Source organism: Emydura macquarii, unplaced genomic scaffold (genome assembly GCF_026122565.2).
Source record: "Emydura macquarii macquarii isolate MOO-44397 ecotype Brisbane River unplaced genomic scaffold, CSIRO-AGI_Emac_v2 contig_2768, whole genome shotgun sequence".
In the NCBI taxonomy this organism is placed as follows: Eukaryota; Metazoa; Chordata; order Testudines; family Chelidae; genus Emydura; species Emydura macquarii.
In genome coordinates, this window is record NW_027132905.1 from 36,562,755 (window position 1) to 36,586,648 (window position 23,894).

The following is a 23,894-nucleotide window of genomic DNA, read 5'->3' on the forward strand; positions in this document are numbered from 1 at the left end:
GGAGGAAGTTTTGCTTTGAGGTAAAATAAACAAACAAACCAGGAATGTATCTATTGTGATATTCTGCAGGTGAGCCCAGGCCCAGTGGTCAGTGGAAATGGCATGAATTAACCAGGTCATGATTTTCAGGGAGGTACTCTCTCTGTGGTTATTTTCTCCCACCTCCCCTTCACTTTTAAACTGAGGAGTTCTTTATATTATATGCATCCAATGAAGTGGGTTTCTGCCCATGAAAGCTTATGCCCAAATAAATTTGTTAGTCTTTAAGGTGCCACAGGACTCTTGCTATTTATTTTATAGTTTAATTCAACAAGTCCCCAGGGTTGGAGTGTTTTAAGATTTACAGTGGGTTGTATGTGGCTTTTGCTATGGGCATTTAGGAGTGTTTTGATATAACTACTGTATATGTTGCACTACATACTGCATGTAATGGGGAAGGGGAAGAGAAAAAAGTCAGTGTGTGATGTACATCAGAATCTCTGCTAACGAACTACTTCTTCTTTGGGGCTCACAAAGGTCATAAAAGATAAATTACCATCATAAGTGATTCCTACGAATCTTCTTCTGTGTCACATATGTACACTTGAGATGCTAAACTTGCTGGGGAAGGAACCACGTTCACTACCAGCACTTGACAAATAATAAGTGTTGATCACTAACATTGGGGTTTGTGACTGGTCTAACCGGGCTAGTGGATGAGTTCCCCTTTTGGGATGGACTCTGAGGGAGAAGAGATAATGGGGAGTGCAGGCAAAGGAGGGCAGAGCGTGCAGCTGGCCCTTTTATTATTTTCTTGATGCCTACAACATACAGGACACATCAGTACAGACAGTCCCTGTGCTGGAGACTTTGTGCACTAAGGAGCAGGTGCAGGGAGGAGCCCAGAGCTCTTTTCATGTCAGTGTTATCCCCTGCTCACTCCGGGTTTGCAACGGGGTGCAGTTCAGTGAGACCTGCAGGAGGCTTAGCCTAGCTGGGCCCAGCCCTTGACCTTTCCCTTAGTGGAGAATGAGATGCAAGGGAACCTCTTGTTGCTCCATTTAGTTTGGTCAATGGGTACCCCTAGGCACAAGCACCAGCCTAGTGCCACAGGCCAGGAAAGTGGGTGTGGGGTCACAGAGGTGTGGGCACCATATCCCTGACCCCAGGGCACGCAGGGGTTGTGGGCACCATGTCTCTGACCCCAGGGCACGGGGGGGGGCGTTGTGGGCACCGTGTCTCTGAACCCAGAGCACGGGGGGGCGCGGGTTGTGGGCACCATGTCTCTGACCCTAGGGCACGGAGGGGGAGGGGTTGTGGGCACCGTGTCTCTGAACCCAGAGCAAGGTGGGGTGCGGGTTGTGGGCACCGTGTCTCTGACCCTAGGGCACGGGGGGGGGGGGTTGTGGGCACCGTGTCTCTGACCCTAGGGCACGGGGGGGAGGGGTTGTGGGCACCGTGTCTCTGACCCTAGGGCACGGGGGGGCGCGGGTTGTGGGCACCGTGTCTCTGACCCCAGAGCACGGGGGCGGGGTTGTGGGCACCATATCCCTGACCCCAGGGCACCCAGGGGTTGTGGGCACCGTGTCTCTGACCCTAGGGCACGGGGGGGAGGGCTGTTTCAGGCGGATCTCGCGATAATTCCCTCCCTTCGCTATCGGCTCCGCAGTGGAGAAGCTGGGGCCGGGTGAGGTCACGTGCGATCCCGTAGGCCCCGCCCCGAGTCTCGCTATACTCCCCATCCCTCAATGGGAGGGAGGGGGGCGATTCTCGCGAGAGTTGCCGTGGAGGCAGCCATGCCCCGGCCGTCCGCTCTCCGCCGCTTTCTCCCGGCCCGTAGGGCCCTGCCTCCGCGGAAGCGCCTGAGCCGCGGCCGCCGGCAGGGGGTCCCGGGCTCAGGCCCCGCGGTTGCGGCCCATCAGCGGCGAGAGCAGCCCGGCCAGGACTGCTGGCGGGAATACGCCACCTCCGTGAGCTCGGGGCTGCTGCAGGCGCCGGGCCCGGAGGGCGGCGAGGAGGAGGCGGCCCCGGCAGCGCATAGCCTAGCCGCGGTGGAGGCCGCTGAGGGCGCCGTGGTGCTACTCCTGCTGCACGCCCAGGTCCGGCCGGGGAGGGGCGCGGCCGTTGGAAGGGGGAGGGTGGCACCTCACTTCACCTCCTGGCCGGAGGGAGGGGAAGCCCGGCGGCGCCGCCCGGTGTGAGCTACCATGGGGGCAGGCTCTCTGTTACGGGTCTCAGGCAGTGCCTCATCTTCTGCTCTTCCCCCTCCGCAGAAGCTGACATTCACTGGGAAATGCCGGCTGAGCTGCCTGTACGGTGCAGTGCAGGTGTTCGGATTTACCATCACGCAGGAGCAGCCTCCCTACGACCTCTTGTCCCCTCAGACCCACTGTGCCCTGACCATCGAAGCAGTGACCTACGAAACACTGGAGCAGTCCAAGAAGGAGATGAGGCTATCTGCCAGGGCGATGCTGAGAGCCCATCGTGTGCCACAGGGTAAGCATGGGCTTAGCTGAGCCGTGTGTTTCAGGGGGTGTGAAGAGCCATGCTGTTAGGGCTGGTGATAGTAGAGCTACCTTCAAGCGACTGCTTTGGGGGAGACTGAAGAATTCCAGAGGCCTTGTTGTATAAGTCTTTCATCTCTCTCTTGCCATTCTGAATGCAGTCTAGATTGGTGATCAAAAGTCATCTTTGCTGGACACTATTCAATGACCTATGTGAAATGAGTGAGGGTGGTCGCTGACTAGATACATGTCCCCATCACCACTATTGCTGTTGATGCTGCTTCTGGCTATTTCTGTAGAGGCAAAGTAGAATAACTTTCCATTAGAATCAAATTTTTAACTGTGAAGGTAATTTACTGTTGGTTCAGATTACCAAAAGCTGTAGTAAATTCTACATTGCTGGAAGTCCCTAAATCAAGACTGAATGATTTTTCTAAAAGATGTGCTTTATTCAATCACAAGTTGTTGCGCAAGAAGCAGGAATCACTGGGTGAAATTTTATGGCCTGTTTTATATAAGAAGTCAGATTGACAGGCTGTGTCTACACTAGCACTTTTGTCGGTAAAACTTTTGTTCATCAAGGGTGTGAAAAAGACCCCCCTCTCCCACATAAATTTCACCAACAGCACAGCATAGTGCAAGTGGAGACACTCTCCTGCTGACATAGCTACCACTGGAGAGCTCTCTCCATCTATGTAGCATAGAGCGGCTGCATGGGAGATGTTACAGTGGTGCAGCTGCAGCGGTATAGCTGTGCTGCTGTAAGGTCTGTAATGTAGACATAGCCTAAGTGATCATAATAACTCATCTGGATTGAGGGGTGGGGTGTGTGGGATCTTTGCACTCCTACTTTCAATGCTCTATCTGTTCAGTGGGGACCACCATCCTTATGACTGTCCAGCTGGCATCTTTCCCAAACTAAGTTCATACACATGAACATTTGGTTTATAGTACATATAGTCATTAGTGAACTTTCAAGATCAAGATGGCCTTTGCCATTTTTATGGCAATAAAAATGGCTAAGTTTTATCTATTACCTTACTTTAGGATATGAATATACTTTCTCATTTTCCATGAGAGCAGTGTAGTCTATTTTTTTCAAGCACAGGACTGGAAATTAGGAACTCATGAGTTCTAATTCTGCATATCACTGATTTCTTCGGCAAATCACATAAGATCTTTGCTTCTCTTTCCACATTTGTCAAATGGGGGGTAATGTCTACCTCACAGGTGTTATGAAGGTCAGATAATGTAAAAAGTATTTGCTCATTGTATCAGTTTTGGACTTGAACTCTAATTTGTGTGAAATACAGTGTTTTAAGACTAACTATTGTCACCTTGTAGATGCCAGAATTAAACTGATGAAAAATTTTGCCCCTTTGTGTTCCGTGGTGCTGTTGGAGAGTCTGGATACCTCATTTACAAGATTCATTCTTAGTCACCCAGATTTCTCCCATATCTTCAAAGTAAAGGTGAAATACTTCTTCCATTTGCTTACTTAATTGAAATCTTGCATTTGTTCAAGATTACACTATGGGAATTGTTTTATGAAGAAGAAAAATTTGCATGACTCTAGGAGAAGAGCAGTTGTGGAGCAATAAAAATGTGGGTCAGAAAAACAGCATGTGTATATGTATAAAATTCAGACTAATTTCTAGAGAAGTGTGAATTAAGCGGGTATTGTTCCATGGTAGTATTCTGATTACTACCCATAAAACCAAAAGTTGAGTCATCTATGTAGTCATTAAAGTCAACATTTAACAGATATTTAATTAACCTGTTGCTGTAACATTGATGGAATTATAACCATATGAGTTAGTTGTAATTCATTCTTTTATATATATGATTAAGGCCCTACCAAATTCATGGTCCATTTCAGTAAATTTCATGATCCATAGGATTTTAAAAAATCTTAAATTTCATGATTTTAGATATTTAAATTTGAAATTTTACGGTGTTTTAACCATGAGGGTCCCAGCCTAAAAGAGTGGTATGGGGGAGGGGTGTCACAAGGCTATTACAGGGGGTCATGGTATTGCCATTCTTCTGCGCTGCTCCTGGCAGTGGCACTGCCTTCAGAGCTGGGTGGCTGGAAAGCAGTGGCTGCTGGCTGCGAGTCCAACTCTGAAGGCAGCACCGCTACCAGCAGCAGCCGAGAAGTAAGAGTGGGAATACCATATCATGCCACCCTCACTTCTTCACTGCTTCTGGTGGCAGTGCTGCCTTCAAAGCCGGGATCGTACCCAGCAGCTGCAAAGCTTCCTGCAGACAGGGGAGGTTCCCAGAGGTGGATCTGACCAGTCCCCGGGAGCGCTCAGGAGTTGACTGGCTGTGTGTGGGGTGTGTGTGACCACAGCCCCCCTCTGACCATGGTGACTTGGGTGGTCATCCAACGTAAGGTGGTCATGCCCTCCACAAAAAGGGATGACCCCCACCATACCTTGCCACCCTAACTTCTGCAGTGGAGCTAGTGGTGGTGCTGCCTTCAGAGCTGGGTGCCTGGCCAGAAGTTGCTGCTTTCTGGCCGCCTAGCTCTGAAGGCAGCATAAAAGTATAGGTGGCAATATCGTGACATCCCCCCCCCCAATAGCCAGATTTCATGGTGGAGACCAGATTTCATGGTCTCTGACATGTTTTTCACATCGGTAAATTTGATAGGTGCTTGGATCTATCCTTTGCCAGAATTTCACTTCCTCTTTTACTACTTAGTTCTCTGTTCCAGTCACTTTCTTGCTACTGTCTTCCCATACTTTTCTCCCCCACACCTCCCAGCCCTCTACTGTTTCCTATTCTGTCTGCAGTTGGTAGCAGCTCCACTTGACTGGCCCAGCCCCATTATTGCGTCTAGAGCACCTCGCTTCATGCTCCAATCATGTCATCTTCCTATTGTCTGTCATGTGACTTTCAATGTACACTGTGCTACCATGCCTTTCGATAATAAGACTGGCTTCTGATGGATTCTAATGGTCTGAACACTATAGACTTGTGTATAATAATACCTAGCTCTTCATTAGTAGATCTCAAAGTGCTTTATAAAAGAGGACAGTATCATTATCCCCATGTTACAGCCATGTCCATCTGTGGTGTTTCTAAGGCGCCATTTGCTGTAGTAAGTAGGGGGTTAGAATGTCAGTGAAAATGAAACCTTGTTCCTATGTGTTTCCTTCCTATAACCTGGACTTAAGATGCCTGTAGAATTAGAACAGAGAACACAATTAATGTGACTAGATCATTCTATGCTGGTACCATTGTCCAGCCATATAAGACAATAGAAGTTATTCTGGAGTTATGTGGTGTTCTGTATCAATTTTCTAAAACCTTTCTATGCTATATGCGTGCTTATCTCTAGAGACAAAAGGATCCTTGCTTCACGCCGGAAGATGCAGCTCTAGCTTCTATTGGTATTGGGAAACGTGATTCTGAAAGCGGCCTGCTTTTGTCAGAGAGTTCGGTTTCGGCAGTTGAAGAGTTAATCCGAGTGTGTTGTGGTGAGTATCTTAAATTAAGGGAACTGAATGTTAAATTTTGCAGTAATCTAAAGGGTGCAAAATCTCCTTTCTCAGAGTTTGTTTCTTAAGTTCATGCTTCTGAAACTATGCCCTGACAATAGGAAAAAGCTTGGGTTGAATCCTCTTTTAGTATTAAAAGCCTTGGAGAGATTCTGAACCAAACAGTGTGTTACCTCATTTTGAGGTACTTGGAAGGAGAGTTTATATCACCCATAAGGCTTTGTGCAGCCTTGCTGATCTGCCACAAAAACTAATATGCCTGCCTTTATGATGATTTTGTGTGTGTGTGAGAGAGAGAGAGAGAGAATTTTCTTATCTAGCTCCCAAAAAATAATTTGCCATAGGCAAGTAAAATTTTACAAGGCTGGTTTTGTGCCAAGTGTTGGAGTCCTCCCTCTTTTAGAAGGCTTTTTATTTTGTGTTTATAAAAGTAAATACCCTCCTCTTCCCCTTTATACAAAGCTATCCTGTTCTGGTTTCCAAGTACAAGCCCATGTTATGTGAAAATGCTCAGCTCCTGAGATTAAGTTGTGACTTTTTTTTGTAAACTTGTGTGGAATAGGACACATCAGATTAATTTATAGTAATGATTCATTTCAGGGTATGTTTATTTTTCCAGAGGAAGATGATGGTTGCCCTGTCATTCTGGTGTGTGGCCCAAAAAGTATTGGAAAATCAACATTTAACAGATATCTCATTAACCTGTTGCTGAATCAGTGAGTGATTTATTTTTTTTATCCTGTAAGACTCAAATTTTAGAGTCTTTTATGATCTGGACAAGAAAAATTGTAAATAATTATAAATAATTATAAATAAAAACTTATAAATAATTAGTGGGGATTTGGATATTTTAAAATAAATTTTGCTTCATGTTATTTGCAGAATAGACTTTTTAAAATAGGCTACTTAATATTCTGCTGTAATTTGACTAGTTCAAATGTCTCTTTTTGAGTATTTAAAATCATTTCAGACATCGAAGAATGAAATATAATGAGGGAGTATGATCAACCACATTTTACAGAGGAGAAACTGAAGTAGAAAGATTGTAACTCGCCCAAAGTCTCTCATCTTTCTTGGTAAAGCTGGGGATAGAGTCAGGAGACCTGGATTCTGTCCTGTGGTCAAAGTATAAGATCGTCCATCTCTTTAAATGATTTTGGTCTCATAGTCCGCATCTGTCTGTACCACTTGTGCAATTTGGCATTGATTGGCAGTCTCTCTTTTCAAGACTCGAATGGTATCGGGCTGTTACTGCTCCAGATCATGCTCTCTACCTGGTGCAGACCTGTCATTTCCTGACCATTACAGTCTGTTAAATAGAGGGAGAAAGCTAATGATCTTATTCAGTGTATTGAGATTTTCATTGTGTTTTTGGCAGTTAAAATTGGATTATTTTCCTGATATATTTTAAGTAAAGTGTTGTTCCATGTTATTTACAGAGGTGCTAATATGTAGGGCCTCTAAAATATCTTTATTCTTTTATTATAGCCTTCCTTGTGTTGAATATTTGGAATGTGATCTTGGACAGACAGAGTTTACACCACCCGGCTGCGTGTCCTTAATTAACGTGTCAGAGCCGTGTCTTGGTATGTATTTTGCAGTATTCTTGTCACCAGAAATATATTTTATTATTCTCTAAAGGTACTGTCTGTGAAGGATTCTCACTCCTGTGTCTTAACAGAACCACATTACCTCTACTCAAGGTTCAAAAAACCTTATAAGTGAAGGAGGCCTGCCAAGTTTGTGGTAAGGAGCTAAGACCTGGGAGTGAAATCCTCCAATGTGATATCTCTAGGAAATCAGAAGTACAAGGCAAGTTATTCTCCCTTCTTGGTTTTCACATATTTTATGGGAGTGGGGGAGAGGATGGTCTTTTGTATCTGATGTTGGCCTGGGACATAGGAGACCTAGGTTAGTTTTCCCTTTGCCATGGACTTCCTGTGACACCTTGAGCAAATTATTTAATCTCTCTGCTTCAGTTCCCCATCTGTAAAAGTGGGAATAATACTTGTATACCTCAGTGAAGCTTTAGGATAAATTTATTAATGTTTTTGAAATGTGCAGATAGTGGTGTGGGTCATAAAGTACATGTTTTTAAATGTAAAAGCCCCTAGAAGTTTCTGGGATTTGTGCTTGAAACCTATGGTTTTTTTAACTTCTCATCCTGGTTTTAAATTTTAAAGTTGTTAAGTTTGGGATGGGAAAAAGAGGGAGGAATATTGTCCTAAGTTTTGAAAAATCGTAAGTAGAAAACATGCTAGTAGGTATGGTCTTGCATGTCTCCAAAGAGCATTGGTTCCCAGCCATCAAATGGTGTGGCCAAATTTGGTCTCCTTTTTTTGGAGCAGCTGTTTGCCCTGGGCTTCTCTGTCATCATGGAAGGAAAAAAACTAATGTATTTACACTGTTAAATTCTAATGCAAACAATCCTTTTGTCATTCCAAATTAGTGTTCCTTTTTTGCTTCTGGACCAAAAACTGCTATCTTGCTCAAACTGATTTCTAGACTAGTAGTTAATCTGAATTGATTTATAAACTCATTTAAGAACGGAATAGTTTCATACCACATTAGTGGATTTATCAGGTCTCTGACACTCAGACATCTAGACTGACTGTCTTTGACTATATACTGAGAGTAGAAAGGAAATGATTTCCAGGGCAGAGGAAGGGTTTATAAGAGTAAGTGGAGAAAATCTTAAAACATGTGCCTTTTCAAAAAAGATGAAACAACTGGATACAAACTGAGGAAGAATAACTCCTATCAATGTAGATAGGGATTGAGCATGTGTGCTTCAGGAATAGGGTTTTTTGCTAACTCTTTGACAGCTTTCTTTGAATTACTGAAACTTGCAATTATTTACTGTTCATCTTCAATGTATCTTTTTTTCAGGTCCACCATTCACTCATCAGCGAATGCCACGAAAAATGGTGTATTATGGAGAAGCTAGCTGTGATCAGGATACTGAAAGATATATTGACACAGTAAAATATGTGTTTAACTCCTACAAGAAAGAAGTGCCTTTGATCATCAATACAATGGGATGGGTGAAAGGTAAACCAGCGTACATCTAATCTCTGGAGATGCATTGAAAGATTAATGCTGTACCTTAACAGTACACATGCCATAATGCACAGTTTGCAACTGTTCTGAGACTGGGAAATATAACTAATTCTGTGTGAGCTTATTTTAAGTCTCTAAAAACCATTGAGAGATACTCCTGTGTCTCTAATAACCAAGATTCAGATCTTCAAGCTGCTTACCTGGTGTGATTGCACTACCTTGTGCAAACTGTGTTCTCTCTCCCTCCTCCCCATCCCTAAAGGTGTTGGATTGCTGCTCCTGATTGATATTATTCGACTGCTGTCACCAAGTCACATAGTTCAGATCAGTGTGGAAGACTTTAAGGATATGCCTCACTTTACTCCTGAATATATTAATCTCGCTGCTGGCCTACATACAAAAGGCAAACTACAGGGCAAGTGTAAGAGCAAGGATGTGAGTGGAACAGAAGATTGGCAGCTGTATGAAGGGGAAAGAGACTTTCAAACACCAACTACAGGGCATAAACTGCTGTGTGTACAACCAGAATTTCCTGGAGCAGGCAATGCTGGTGAAGCGTAAGTACGAAAGTCACTGCTCCAGCCATGGAATATTTCCAATAGTTTAAGTCTGTGTTTCAGCATGTCATTCCCAGTCATAACATTTTGAAAGTAAATGCATAATGCAGAACTCTCTATCTGATATTACCTTCGCAGAGCCACGCTATATCTGTTCAGGTATTTATACAGTCATCATAGTGTCTAAGCACCTACAAGTAGTTACATGGAGCAGAGATTTGATAGTAGATGGCTCTTTAATCTAGAGGAAAAGGACATTACAAGATCCAGTGGTTGGAAGTGGACGCTAGATAAATTCAGACAAGAATCATATTTTTACCCATGAGGGTAATTAACAATTGAAACAACTTACATAGGGATGTGTTGAATTTGTCATCACTTGACATCTTTAAATCAAGATGAGAATATCTCTAGTTATCCGTAGCTTAAACAGAAATTGTGGCTGTTTGTCAGAAGTTACTGAGCGTGGTTCTATGGCCTATTTTATGCAGGAGGTCAGATTAGATGATCCTAATGGTCTCTTTGCTCTTAAAATTCAATAAATGGACACATTTTTCTTTGTTTTTTGTGTACTTAATAATATTTTTTGAGAAATTCCAATTTTTCGCTAATTTTGATTATTTGATTTTGAAAAATATCAAACTACATTTTTCATGTCAATTTTTTTTTGCAAAAAAACAATTTCAAAAGCCATTTTTGGATGAAAAACGTGTATTGAAAAATTTCATGCTGTTCTGCCTATCCATTCATGAGAGAAATGCAAGGCTGAATGGCAGCCTCCTAAACCTGGAACAAGGCAATCACAGCTTCACTAGTGATTAACAGAGAATTGCAGTTAATGGCAATGTTAAAGCCTTTTGCTTTGTTGAATCTATTTAATAGCCATGCAGTGCCCCCTACCTTGATGATGTAATGCTGTGGACAAGAGGAAGCCCTGCAGCCTCTGTGTGCCCTTTTAGCCACTGTGGTTTAAAGGCAAACTTGAATAGCCTGTATTTATCCAAATATCAAGTGCATCAGAAGCCTCCTCTCCTTGGCCTTCATCCCATCAACTTGCTTCCATTCCTCTGATATTGGGTGTGTGTGACTTGGCTCTGCAGAAACCTTCACTAAAGAACCATTTAATAATGTGTGACTGGGGTAACTGGTTCATACCATGATTTTTTCTCCTTTCTTGCAACTGGCTAATGGAAAATTCTCCTGGATATCAGGACTGGAGAAGAGAGACTGAATCTAAAAAATGACTGACTGCTGCCTAAGAAAACAGCCTTGTGACACCATCTTGAACTTTGGGACCCTCAGAACTACTGGGTTAATAAAACAGTTCTAAATAGGTCTGAACACCAGAAATTTAAAAATAAACCAATGTCTAAAATACTGAATATAACAAATATCACACTGCATATTCTTAACTGTCTGAGTAAGTTCCTGTGTTTGAACTGGAATGCGACTGTGTTTCATCTCTGCATGATTTGTTTGCTTTTTTTTTTTCCAGGCGGGTCCATAGCAGTATCCTACGGGATGTGACACTGTTAGGCTACCTTGGGCAGCTGCAGCCTCTGGAAACAAGCTCAGTACTTCCTTTACACAGTCTCATTCCCTATCAGGTAACTTAGACATTTGGGAAAGAATTGAAGATGCAATTTTGCTGAGTGGATTCAGAAGGCTAATTGTTAGTAATCTAGATTACTATGTTCTAAATCTTTTACAGAACTGTCAACAAAAAGACCCCTCCAAACTTTAGAAACAGTAATAACCCAATTTAAAACATTTATCTCAGATTAACATTTATGCCAGCACTCCCTGAAATGCAGATAACAAGCATTCTACATGTCTCCTGGTTAGCTATTTGTGATTACAATACTGTATTGTGTCACTAGTGTAGGTAAGGTTCACAGTGCACGGAAGCTTTTCGGATTGTGTATAGTTATGGCTACAGCAATATAGGTATGGTGTTAGAAATAACTAAAACTGTGTTTACTGAAATTCAAAACTAAATTCAAGTTGAACTGATGATCTGGGGTTTATTTTCTAGGTGTCTTTCAATGCTGTTGCACTCAGTGTTATTCACACTGATGTTGCTCCTACACACATCATGTATTCAGTAAATGCCAGCTGGGTCGGTCTCTGCAAGATACTAGATGAGGTCAGATGTCAGACTGATGGGCCAGTCTTGCTTACCCAGACCCCAGTGTGTGATTGCTTGGGCTTCGGTGAGTGAATCCTGGGCAGACATGAGCGTAGCTTAAACTAAATCACCACTTCTGATCCTGTATTGAAACTGCAGCATAATGGGAGTCATCTTTTAACCAATGTTTTAATCTTTCACATGTAACTTGAAAATAGGGATAGGGTAAAAGAATAAACATCTGCTGCTTCTCTACTGGTTTTGTTTTCCATTTTAACCTTTGCTTGAGAGCCCTGTGTCTTGCAGTGACTAATGGCGATAGCTACAGTTAAGGTCAGAAAGCAGTTTCCATTATAGTTTTGTCTTTGTGTTTATTCATAACTTGGCAAATTATTCGCCTTTAGGTTCAGATTTTTAAGATTATTTTCAGGAAGTTTTGCTCAAAATCCCTTTGGCTGTCTCAACATGTGGGGAATGGCGGAAAATATTCTTTTTATTGTAGGAAAAAAAATAAGCTGACCTCTCTGAACAGGGCTACTGCAAAAGCGGCTGAATTCTGAAACTTACCATGGGCCTAATTCTCACTTGAGCACTTCTCTGCTTTATTTTTTGAAAAGTCTGGTTTTGATGCAACAATTCTCAGTTGCCTTCTATGTCATGAGTACACAGGATTCCCTGGAGCTCTGCAGGAGCATAGCCACAAACAAGGATGTTTATTTGGGGCTGGGGAGGAGTGTCAAAACAGTTGAAGCAATGTTAAGGTCACACAGGGAAAATCAGACCAGAAGTGCAAAGATGAGGGTTCCCACAGCTTTAACTTGCCTGTGTTGTGCACATATACTTTTCCTCTCTTTAAAAAAGTTTTGTTTAATGACAAAGACCATTTTATCACAAACCATGGCAGGATGTGTTGCTGTTGGAATCTAAATATTTGCATTGAATCTGACTTTTAGCTGTGCAGCTTCAGCATTGCCTTCAACTGTGTTTGAACTTCTGTTTTGAAAACACAAGCAATTTTACTTGCAAATCTGAAGATTCTGCTGCTGCTCCTGGAAAGAATGAGCCTGGAGTTAACATCTGGGGTAATTAGGGTTTTCATGACCAAAAAGGGATGGAAGGTGGGGGCAACAAATGAAAAGGAGCAGTAGGAGAATCCTATTTCAGCCCCTTGTCTAGAACATGATTCCTGTTTAAACCTAAAACACTACTTTAGGAAATGGCCAACCCATACAAAGAATTTCAGCAATGCAGGATTGTGCATCCCCGCAGTAGTTCAGAGGATTTAAGATTGAATTGTAAATATATTTTAAGGAATTATCCGAGGGGTTGACATGGAGAGGAAGCTTTACCATATTCTGACCCCAGTACCTCCGGAAAACTTAAGGCTTGTGAACTGTCTGCTGCTGGGAAATATCACTATTCCAGACTGTATCTTTACGAACCAGGTAAGGGTGGCTTACGAAGATCTTCAATCAGCTTCTACCTACACAGCAGTGTAACATGTATTTTAATTAAAAAGTATGAAATCAGTTGTATCATAAGGTATGCTGGGAGGGTTATGGGTATTAGCTGCTGGTTAGGGCTCTAAGATAGGAACATTTTGTATTAAGTATATAATCTAGTAAAATATATATATAAACCAATTGATTGGAGATTTCTGTTTTCAGTTTTAAGATTTTAAAAAGGAAGTTTCTGTATTGTAGTACATGATGCTCAGTGCACCCGGTGGTAAACTGATAGGATTTATCAGTCTACGAAGATGAAACAGAACAAAGTAGTCAAATTGGCAACGTCTTTAATTTGTCTTTTTGTGTGTTTCAGCAAGGAATTGAAGGGGAGATCCCCTATGTAACAGCTGAATATAATTATGACATTTCGGGAGCTGGAAAGTTGAAAATGAAGAAGCACCTCAAGAGAAGAGAACACAGTAGATCATAAGCTCCATTTAAAACCTAGTGAGAGCATGAAGTACAGGGTTTGTTTCACAATAAATGTGCAGGGAGCTTCCCAGAGAGCTTGTCATATTATTGGAACTAGCAATGGCTTCAGAACTGTGCAAGGAAGAGTAATTAGCATCCAATGCAAATTGTGTACTGCTTATCTCTCAACCATTTATTTTTTATACTTCCATTCTGTGTACCTTGTGTTTTATAGTAAACATCTATTAAAAGCTTCCGTTTCAGCTTCTCTTTCAAATCCCACATTGACCTACATATAGCTAAGGTCACACTGTCTCGGGTATCCTGAAAGTGATGTACTCTGGGTGAATGCTTTATTTTACTATGAACCACAGGAAGGGGACGCCATGGAAAGATACTTTTTAACCTCTGGTTAATTCCAGTTCACTGATAATCTCAACTGAATTGCTTGTTTATAAATTAGTGGCAACCCAACTTTCTGAGCTTTAGCCTTGAAGTCTGCAGTGACTTAACTGTTCCTGGATTGATACTCATTTAGTATCTTTTATTAAATTGGATCATTTCTATACAAAAACCAGTAACACCTTGTAAATACTTGTGTAGCTTTTCAAGATATATAACTTTCCAAATATGGCCACTAGAGGGAGTCAGGTCACTTGTCAAATGTTGTGGCCTTGAATTGTCATAGGTAAAGTTGATCAGATTGACATGGAGTTGGTGGGTGCTATAGAAAACCCTAGTGGAGAGAGAAATGACTTAATAGACTTCATCTGAACTTGCCAAGAGCATAGAAAGCCTCTCTCCAGTCCAATGTAGCTATCCAGGGTAAAGCTGGAGCTATTCTGTTGGTAGTAGGCAATATCAGTAGACTTATTCCTTCTAAAATACTATTGAATACAATAAAATTAAAGCTGAAACGAGACATTCTCTCTTGGAGTGATTGCTCATATGCATTCCAATTTAGGTGTGTGCGTGCCCTGTGCAGAGATTCCCGGAACCTTTTTCCCTAGCAAGCCCCGCAGGGCCAGCTCAGATGCCCCCTGGAGTGCCGCGCTCATGTCGCGGTATAAAGGGCGCTGCTGGCCCTGCGGGCCCCCAGTTCCTTCTTTCTGCCTCTGACGGTTGCTGGAACTTCTGCCACTTGCTGTTGCAAGCAGCAGTCCCTAACCTTTTCAATCTTCTAGAGTTATCCAGATCAGTTAAGTACAAGCTATTATTCAAGACAAGGACAGTTAGTAAAGCCAGCTGAACTTGAGTTCAAGGGCCCTTTAGGGCTTTTGACCCGAGCCATGCCAGGCTCTGCGGGCTTCAAGAGCTGTTCGTTCTGTACCAAGCAGTTTCCTGTCAGTGATCCCCATGATCGCTGCCTCCGTTGCCTCGGAGAGCAGCATCACAAGGAGAGGTGCAGGATCTGCAAGTCCTTCAAATCCCGCACCCAGAAAGAACGGGACGCGAGACTGAAGGCACTCCTCATGGAGGCTGCGCTCTGACCGGCATCCGAGCCGTCCCAATCACTGGCACCGAGTGTATGCTCGGTGCAGAGCGCACTGCTGGCACCGGCACCGAAAGCTTCAGTGCCGAAGAAGACCAAGGTGACCAGCACTGCCTCCAGAGACTCCTCCCGACCATCGAAGCAAAGAGAGGAGCAGGAGACACTCCAGCCATGTGCCGTGGAGGTCCCTCCGGCACTGGCGTCTCCTCGCAGGGAGCCTCCCCCGACTCTGAAGGGTGGGGGAGCGCCCCTGCAAGGGCCGTCGACGCCGGAGGCGTTCGATGCGGCAAGGGCCCTCATGGCCTTGCCCATGCCTCTGTCCCCCCCTCGGCCGAGGGGCGTGGGACTTGCATCTCGCGGCAAACCCGCGCTGGGTAGCTCCGGTGGGTGGAGGGACCAACGTTCTCAACCCTCACCCAGACGGTCATGGAGGGTGGAGAGCGCATCCCCTCCGAGCTCCGACTCTAGGTTGTTGAGTGCCTCGGCACCGGGGGCGGTCCAGAGGCCCGAAAAGCTGGCGCAGAGGGATTAGCACCGACTCTAGTACCCCAAGGTCGGACTCGAGCTCTCCGGAGCACGGAAGGTCGCGCCGTAGAGATGCTCGGGAGACTTCCCCTAAGACGGCACCGACTACATCGGCACCGTCCTTTGCGGCTACAGTGGAGGCGCCGGCGCCAGCACCGGGGTTGTCAACGATGCCAGACCCAACAGGGCAGCAGGCTTCCCTGACATGGTCAATGCCGTCCATGCCTCTGGCTCCTCTGGTGTCCAGACCGCTCTTGACCCAGATGTCGACTCCTGGACTTCAGGCACCGACTCTACTGTCACCGGCACCACTGGAACAGATCTTGTTGGCACCATTGTATACGGCACCGAGCCTACTGGCACCGATGCACGCACCGCTCGCCCTGACCGCTTCGGCACCGAGCTTTGCGCTGGGATCAGCGCAACGTCCACGATCCGTGTCATTGACGCGTAGCCGCAGAAGCCATCGCTCCCGCTCCCAGGGCGGGAAACGCAGTCACAAGAGGTCGGGCTGCAGACGAAGGAGATCCACTAGCTCGTCTAGCTGGTCCTCCTCCAGGAGGCATCGTAGACATCGACGCCACTCTTCCTCCTCGTCTCGAAGCCGCTCCCTGCAAAGGCGTCATAAGAGACGGTCTTGGGACTCGGGGCGCCGAGGTCGTCAAGGGGACGCACTGCAGTTGCCTGTGCCAGGGTGGCAACAAGGACCATGGCACTGGCCATACTGGGGTCCATGGGCAGCTCAGCTGGGTCAGGGGGCTGATTCACTCCACTCTGGTGTGGTGCAGCCTCCACCTCCCCCTTCACAGCTGCCACCTCACATTCTCTCTGAGGGGGAATCAGACCTGGAGGAAGGTCCCTCCACAGGGCCCCTCCCCCTGTCCTCCTCTTCATCCCCTGATGAAGGGACTTCCAAGGATCATAAGATGCCTCTTTTTGATTTTAGGGCGCATCAAGAACTCCTTAAGCAGATGGCTAATAATTTAGGGCTACCACTTAAGGAGTTGTCCGAGGAGGACGATACATTGTTTGGCCCTTCGGGGTCCTCAGGCCCTTCAAGGGTGGCCCTCCCGGTTCATGACAGGGTTATGAGTATTGCCAAGGCCCTATGGCAAACTTCTTCCTCCGTTCCCGCTACATCCAAGGGAACGGAGAGGAAATATGTGCCCAAGGAAAACTTCAAATTCCTCTCTAGCCATCCGGCCCCAGGAACTCTGGTGGTCGATGCGGCGAATCAGAGGGATTGCCAGGGTGGTCAGGGGAGTACCGCTAAAGATGAGGGGAGGAAGTTAGATTTGTTTGGCTGCAAGGTTTATTCTACAGCGGCACTACAATTGAGGGTGACTAACCACCAGGCCCTCTTGGGCAAATACAACCAAAATTTATGGGCCTTGCTACAGCGGTTGATTGCCACCCTTCTCCCGGACAAGGCAGCAGACCTGGCCATGGTGGCACAGGAGGGAGAGGCCGTGGCTCAGGCAGCGTTACAGGCGGCCAGCGATGCAGCCGATACCGCCAGCAGGGCGATGGCTTCGGCCATCGTCATGCGCCGCTGTTCTTGGCTACAGGCGTCGGGGCTATCAGTGGAGGTCCAGCAAGCCATCCAGGACCTCCCCTTTGAAGGCTTCGCCCTCTTTTCGGAGAGGACGGATGAGAAGCTGTATGCCCTTAAGGACTCGAGGTCCACCCTGAGGTCCCTAGGGCTGTATACCCCTCAGGCAGCAAGATGCCAGTCTCACCCACAGCCTCAGCGGCAGCCGCCTCCCCTGCCCAGACCAGCCCCTAGACCCGCTCAGCAAAGAAGGAGGCGGGACCGCTTTCAAGGGCCCAACCCCCGCAATCGGCAGGGCTCCTCAGCGCGGGCGCAGCAGGGTGGAAAAACCGGCGGAGCGGCTGGTAATAAACGCTTTTCACCGCGATTATGAGGGTGGCGCTTTTTCCTTCCCCCTGGGCCCTAACCAACCTTTCGCGAATAGGCTTCGGCCATTCTATCATGCTTGGGAAGCAATCACTACGGACCTTTGGGTCCTCGGAGTTGACCTCAAGGGCTACGCCCTACAGCTTACGACTTCTCCTCCAGAGACGCCCTCCACCCCATCCTATATGGGGGACCCTGTGCACGAACAGCTCCTGATACAGGAGGTCCACTCACTCCTGGAGCTTGGAGCGGTGGAGGAGGTTCCGCAGGCAGAAAGGGGAAAGGGGTTTTATTCTAGATACTTTCTGATCCCCAAGGCCAAGGGAGGACTGAGACTGATCTTGGACCTCCGTCGTCTGAACAAATATATCAGACGTACTAGGTTCTGTATGGTTTCCCTTGCTTCCATAATTCCTGCCCTAGACCCAGGGGATTGGTACGCTGCCCTCGACCTAAAAGATGCCTATTTCCATATCTCCATTTTACCGGGTCATAGGAGATTTTTGAGGTTCAGGATTCAAGGAGGCCACTATCAATTTGCGGCACTCCCATTTGGCCTGTCTTCAGCCCCAAGAGTTTTCACTAAGTATATGGCGGTAGTGGCGGCCCACTTGCGCCGTAATGGGGTACAAATCTTCCCCTATTTGGATGACTGGCTCATCAGAGGTAGATCACGGGAGCATGTGCAGGACAGCCTGGAACTGGTTTGTGCCACATGCAACAGACTGGGGCTGCTCATTAATGAGCAGAAGTCTACACTTGCCCCGGTGCAACGCATAGACTTTATAGGGGCCACCCTGGATGCCATACAGGCCAGAGCCTTCCTACCTCTCCCGCGGGTTGAGGCAATGGGATCCCTTATCACAGACTTACAGACATCCCCCATGACAACAGCCAGACGCTGTCTGCAACTGTTGGGACATATGGCAGCCTCCACGTATGTGGTAAGGCTGGCCCATCTTAAGTTAAGGCCCCCTACAAGAATGGCTAGCTTCGGTCTATGCACCCTCTAGACACTCACTGACTAAGGTGGTTACAGTTCCCCCACAGGTGCTGTCCTCCCTCAATTGGTGGAGGAATCCGGGAGAGGTGCTCAATGGAGTTCCATTCAGAGACCTGATGCCCTCCGTGACCGTTATCACGGATGCCTCGGATGTGGAGATCTGAGCACCCAAGGGTTATGGTCACAGGAGGAGAGAGCTCTTCATATCAACGTTCGAGAGCTCAGAGTGGTCCGGTTGGCCTGCAAGCCCTTCCTCAGATTCCTGAGGGGCAAGGGGGTTTGGGTCCTTACAGACAATACAGTAGCCATGTTCTACATGAACAGGTGAGGGGAGCATGCTCCACAGCCTTGTGCCAGGAGGCTACGCGTCTGTAGGATTTTGCAGTGAAACACGATTTTCATTTATTTTCCTCTCACCTCCCCAACACGAGTGGTCCCTTCATCACAAGGTAGTGACTTCAATCTTCCATGTGTGGGGCACTCCCCTTCTGGACCTCTTTGTGTCCGCATGCAACATGAAGTGCCCGAGATACTGCTCGCTCAGAGGTCGCGATCCGGGCTCCCTGTCCGACGCGTTCTTAATAGAATGGTCGGGGTCCCTGATGTACGCCTTTCCCCCCATCCCACTCTTCCCTTAAGTCCTCCTCAAGATCAAGAGGGACAAGGTGGAGGTCATCTTGATCGCCCCGGCGTGTTTTGGTACAGTACGCTGCTCGATCTATCCATTGCCTCGCCGCTCACTCTCCCCAACGACTTGCTCTCCCAGGACCAGGGGCGCCTGTTGCACCTGGACCTGGACTCCCTCCATCTGACAGCTTGGAGACTCTCTGGCTGACAGAGGGTGAAAGGGCCTGTTCCTTACGGGTCCAACAGATTCTGCTTGTTAGCAGAAAACCCTCCACGCAGGTTACATACCGGGCGAAGTGGAGGCGCTTTATGTGTTGGGCGGAGACCAGGGCTATCACTCCTACCTGCTCTCCCATACAGGTGATCCTAGAATACCTTCTATATCTTAAACTCCAGGGCCTGGCCTTGGCCTCCTTGAAGGTACACCTGGAGGCTATATCGGCGTTTCACAAGCCGATGGAAGGGAGGTCATTGTTTTCCCACCCCATGTCGGTTAGATTCCTGAAAGGGGTGGAGAGAGTGTTCCCACAGGTTCGAGACCCTGTCCCTCCCTGGGATTTAAACCTGGTACTCACTATGTTAACGGGACCCCCATTTGAGCCTATGGCTACGTGCTCCCTGCTCCTCCTCTCTTGGAAGGTAGCATTCCTGGTGGCCATTACTTCGTCCAGGAGGGTCTCTGAGTTAAGAGCGCTCACTTCGGAACCCCCCATACTGTTTTTTACAAGGATAAGGTCAGGATGAGACCCCACCCAGCCTTCCTGCCCAAGGTAGTGTCCCAATTCCACTGTAACCAAGATATTTTCCTCCCGGTGTTCTTCCCAAAACCGCATGGTTCGGATGAGGAACGGAGATGGCATTCGCTGGATGTCAGGAGGGCCCTGGCACACTACGTGGAAAGAACCAGACCCTTCCAGAAGTCGACACAGCTGTTCGTAGCAGTGGCAGAGCGTATGAAGGGCTCTCTCATCTCCACCAAGCGAATTTCTTCTTGGATCACTTCATGTATTAAGGCGTGTTACAAGCAAGCGAAGGTGCCATTACCAGGAGCGGTAACGGCACATTCGACCAGAACTCAGGCCTCATCGGCGGCCTTCTTAGAGAACGTGCCACTGCAGGACATCTGCAGAGCAGCCACCTGGTCGTCAGTCCACACTTTCGCGACCCACTACGCCATTCCATTGTTCAACAGGCAAGAGACGACGCGGCGGTTGGCAGGGCTGTGCTGAATAGAGCCGCTCGTCAGTGACTCCTACCCACCTCCAAGGGTATGGCTACTTAATCACCTAAATTGGAATGCATATGAGCAATCACTCAAAGAGAGAAAACAGGGTTTCTTACCAGTAACTGTTGTTCTTTGAGATGTGTTGCTCATATCCATTCCAAACCCACCCCCCGTCCCCGCTGTCGGAGTCAGTAGAAAGAAGGGACTGGGGACCCGCGGGGCCAGCAGCGCCCTTTATACCGCGACATGAGCGCAGCACTCCAGGGGGCATCTGAGCTGGCCCTGCGGGGCTTGCTAGGGAAAAAGGTTCCGGGAATCTGTGTACGGGGTGCGCACACACCTAAATTGGAATGGATATGAGCAACACATCTCAAAGAACAACAGTTACTGGTAAGTAACCCTGTTTTTCTTGAAGTTCTGACTTGTACAATAGTATTCAAGAGATGCAATGAGAAGGGTGTACTGCCAGGTGCTGTGAGACCTTTGCAGGTTAGATGCTTCACAACAGATAGGCTGGCCTCTGCATTTCCTTGCTTTTATTATACAGCAACTTTTTATCCTGGTTTGTTCTGTCTTTGGTACTTGGATCATATTTTTATTTAAAGCCTAAAAGTAATTATCCATATTTTGGGAAGAGATATTACTCATACTCCATCTAACTACCCATATCTTTCTAAATGAACTATGGTGATGTTGGAGGCTAAAATGTTAATGGAATGGGAATAAATGTGATGTATGTGTACCACTAGCAGTAACAGCATTATCCTAAATTCTGTTTCCTCTGAGAAGTGCTGCGTCGTGGGCAATTAGTGGAATATAATATGGTTTGGAGATAGAATAAATACCTCACAGTCCTCAATTTGTCGTGCTTATTCTTTCAGATTGTTGAGTAAAGATTTGGTTATAGTAGACTTAAATGCCTCCTGATAACTTGTAATCTGATTTTGGAGAGCTGTTTATTGGAGCCAAAAATAGTATCTAAGGAACAATCTTTGGGAAGTGGGCTCTTAATTTGTCTATGCAAAAAAAACCCCAAAAAACAAATTACTTATGGCTTTCAAATGTAGCTTCTCAAAAGGTGCTGAATGCAGATTGGCTCTGTCTACATTTGCAGTTCAGTCTTTGGGAAGCTTGCAGGAAATAAATCAGTTCTAGGAGGGGCTTATGTGTGGTAGCAGAGGACTGAATTTGATGATCCAAGAAGTGCCTCTAGTCCTATATGATCTTAGTGAGACTAAGTTGCCTTTCTGAGAAGCAAAAACTGGAATCTTTGGGACTTGTATCCTATTTGCAAATTTTACTCCGCTCACACTTAGGCTCTAAAGGGAAGAAGGATGCGGTATTGTACTGAGTTTCAGAATCTTAGGCTGCAATATCAAAGCGGCTATGAATAATCCACCAAAACCCAAGAAATGCTTTTATCTAGTTCCTGAGTAGTAACCTCTACTAGTTTCAGTAACACTTTAGAAATGTGAACCTATGAATGAAAGCAAATGAAATAGGGGTTGATTTTACTGGGAAAATGGATCTGAAGTGGGACTCGGACAGTCTGTGCTGTGCTGCTGCCTGTTAAAGAGTTAAACTTAATCCAGTCTTAATTCTCCCCATATGGCTGGGTCTGGCAGTACAGGAAAGACTTGGCTGACAAACTAGCCTCAACAGTGGCTAAAATAAATATGGGGGCCATCTGTGCAGCAAGGGGAAAAAATATCTTCTGTGAAGCACAGGGCCACTTCATAATGACCCTGCCAAGTTAAAGGTATATCTAAGGGTTGCTAGCAAAACAAGGGCAGGCAGGGGAGCAGAAAGGAAACAAACTTCCAGTTGTGAAAGGAACATCTGCTCTGTGTGATGTCAGAGCTGAATGAGCCTCGTATCAGAATGGAGGGAAGGTGGAACAAGGGGCACTATGCTGCTGCTTTGTCTCTGAGCAGCTGGGTTGCTGTGGCAACCTATCCTGCTGCTGTTGTGATGCTCAGTGGCCTGTGGTTTGAGTTGTTCTAAGGGGTTGGGGCTCTGCTTCAGTGGATGATGAAAATATCCAGGGGGAGGGGGTCTGGCAAAGTTCAGCTGTGAAACATCAAATCCTTACCTAGCAAATGGCAAGAGGCTGTGCAGGCTGGAGGCTGGCGGTGGCTGAATTGCAGAGGGTCAGGGAGGGAGTGTTACAGCTGACAGAGAAGGGAACTAAGGAAACCCAAATGAGAAGGCAAGTGAAGTGTGCAGATCTGAGAAGCTGACACTAAAATATACAGCACCGAAGAGCTCTAGGTCTGGGAAGAAACGAACTAGCAGAGACCAAACACGTTGCTTTTCGTGTCAGTGGAGTAGCGCAAGAAAGCAAGCTTCCTAGAGTGTAGGCTGGGGAGGAGAGCTGAGGAGTGAACTCTTCCTGCAGGGAGCAGATCTCTGAGCAGCTCTCTGGGCATCTGCTCCACTTAAAGGAGAGTGGTATGCGCAGTACGCCTCACTGTATTAACCCAGGTCCTTTCCCCTGCAGGGACTGCGGGAACGTGCAGCCAAGGGCCCTTGCTGCCCCGCCAGACACTGAAGACTATGAACTCAGTCTTGACCAAGTATGGTTCCACTTCCCCCACTTGGAGCTGGCTCAATCTACGCCTGGGGATGAGTGAGTAAATTATCTTCTGCACCGAAAAACAAAGCTCCACATACACTCAGTATGAGCCGCACAAGGCAGGGAGCTGCCATTCTCAGTAATGCTCAGCACGGTACAGACGTGAACTAATCAAGGAACTGCTTTGCTTTCTAACATCTTCTAATAACTCCATTGGCATCCCACATGCATTTTGCTCCAAAGGTGCTCTCGATAATCAATGTGGTAATACATTAATGGTGTAGGAGCTCAGAGCTTCGTGAGGCTTCAGAGGATTGTTAGAGGGAATTAGCAGTGAAGTGCTAATGAGAGAAGGTCTGGCTCATAATGGAAAAGGTAGTGAGAAGGAGGGGAGCAGAGACAGCTGGTTTCATTGCTGTTCTTACAGAGAGAACAAAGCAAACCATAACTGTTGGTGCTTAAAGGCAGGCGCTGCTTCTTCAAATGATCAGAGCTATAATGGTCAGTGGAAGACCTGAATCCTCCACCGCCACAGTATAGATCCCTGTGTCCACATGCCAAGAGAAACCCATTTGAAGGGGGAGTTTTGGGAGCCTTTGTAATATTTAACATTTTTCAAAAATGTTTTTTAAAATTCTCTTGGCTCATCTCCTGAATTACCTTGGACTACCTAAGATGCTACAAGCTTCTCAGATACTGCATACGCAGTGTATAAGGAAGAACAGGGCCTTACCCTGCATGAGCCAAATGGTGGCCCTCAAGGAAAGGTTGGGACTGGTCAGGTGTATCGCTTTCACTAATGATATTGCTTGCTGGAGAATCTCATTCTTTGCATGGGTGGCAGTTGCTTCTGCCTTAAGTAGGTCAGTAACT

The 23,894-nt window shown here is 46.4% G+C and overlaps 1 protein-coding gene across 2 annotated transcripts; it reads left to right on the forward strand.

The window, feature by feature from the left end:
• The first annotated feature begins 1,766 nt into the window (after positions 1–1,766).
• On the forward strand, positions 1,767–13,912 carry NOL9 (nucleolar protein 9). Of its 2 annotated transcripts, none has more exons than XM_067567061.1 (12): positions 1,767–2,078; positions 2,253–2,475; positions 3,828–3,955; positions 5,833–5,971; positions 6,612–6,708; positions 7,481–7,578; positions 8,882–9,043; positions 9,315–9,609; positions 11,105–11,216; positions 11,645–11,822; positions 13,049–13,182; positions 13,559–13,912. In XM_067567061.1, the coding sequence occupies exons 1-12, from the start codon at positions 1,776–1,778 to the stop codon at positions 13,673–13,675; spliced, it is 1,986 nt and encodes a 661-aa protein (XP_067423162.1). In that variant the 5' UTR covers positions 1,767–1,775; the 3' UTR covers positions 13,676–13,912. The 2 variants fall into 2 exon arrangements, with proteins under 2 accessions (XP_067423162.1, XP_067423163.1); XM_067567062.1 differs by having other exon boundaries at positions 13,563–13,912.
• Positions 13,913–23,894: the final 9,982 nt, after the last annotated feature.

What these genes read in the sequence shown, in the direction of transcription:
- NOL9 (XM_067567061.1), top strand. Translation starts at nt 1,776, where the DNA reads ATGCCCCGGCCGTCCGCTCTCCGCCGCTTTCTCCCGGCCCGTAGGGCC. An exon ending in CCCATATCTTCAAAGTAAAG is followed by an intron (nt 3,956 to 5,832) that starts GTGAAATACTTC and finishes GCTTATCTCTAG; the next exon opens with AGACAAAAGGATCCTTGCTT. An exon ending in ACTGTATCTTTACGAACCAG is followed by an intron (nt 13,183 to 13,558) that starts GTAAGGGTGGCT and finishes TGTGTGTTTCAG; the next exon opens with CAAGGAATTGAAGGGGAGAT.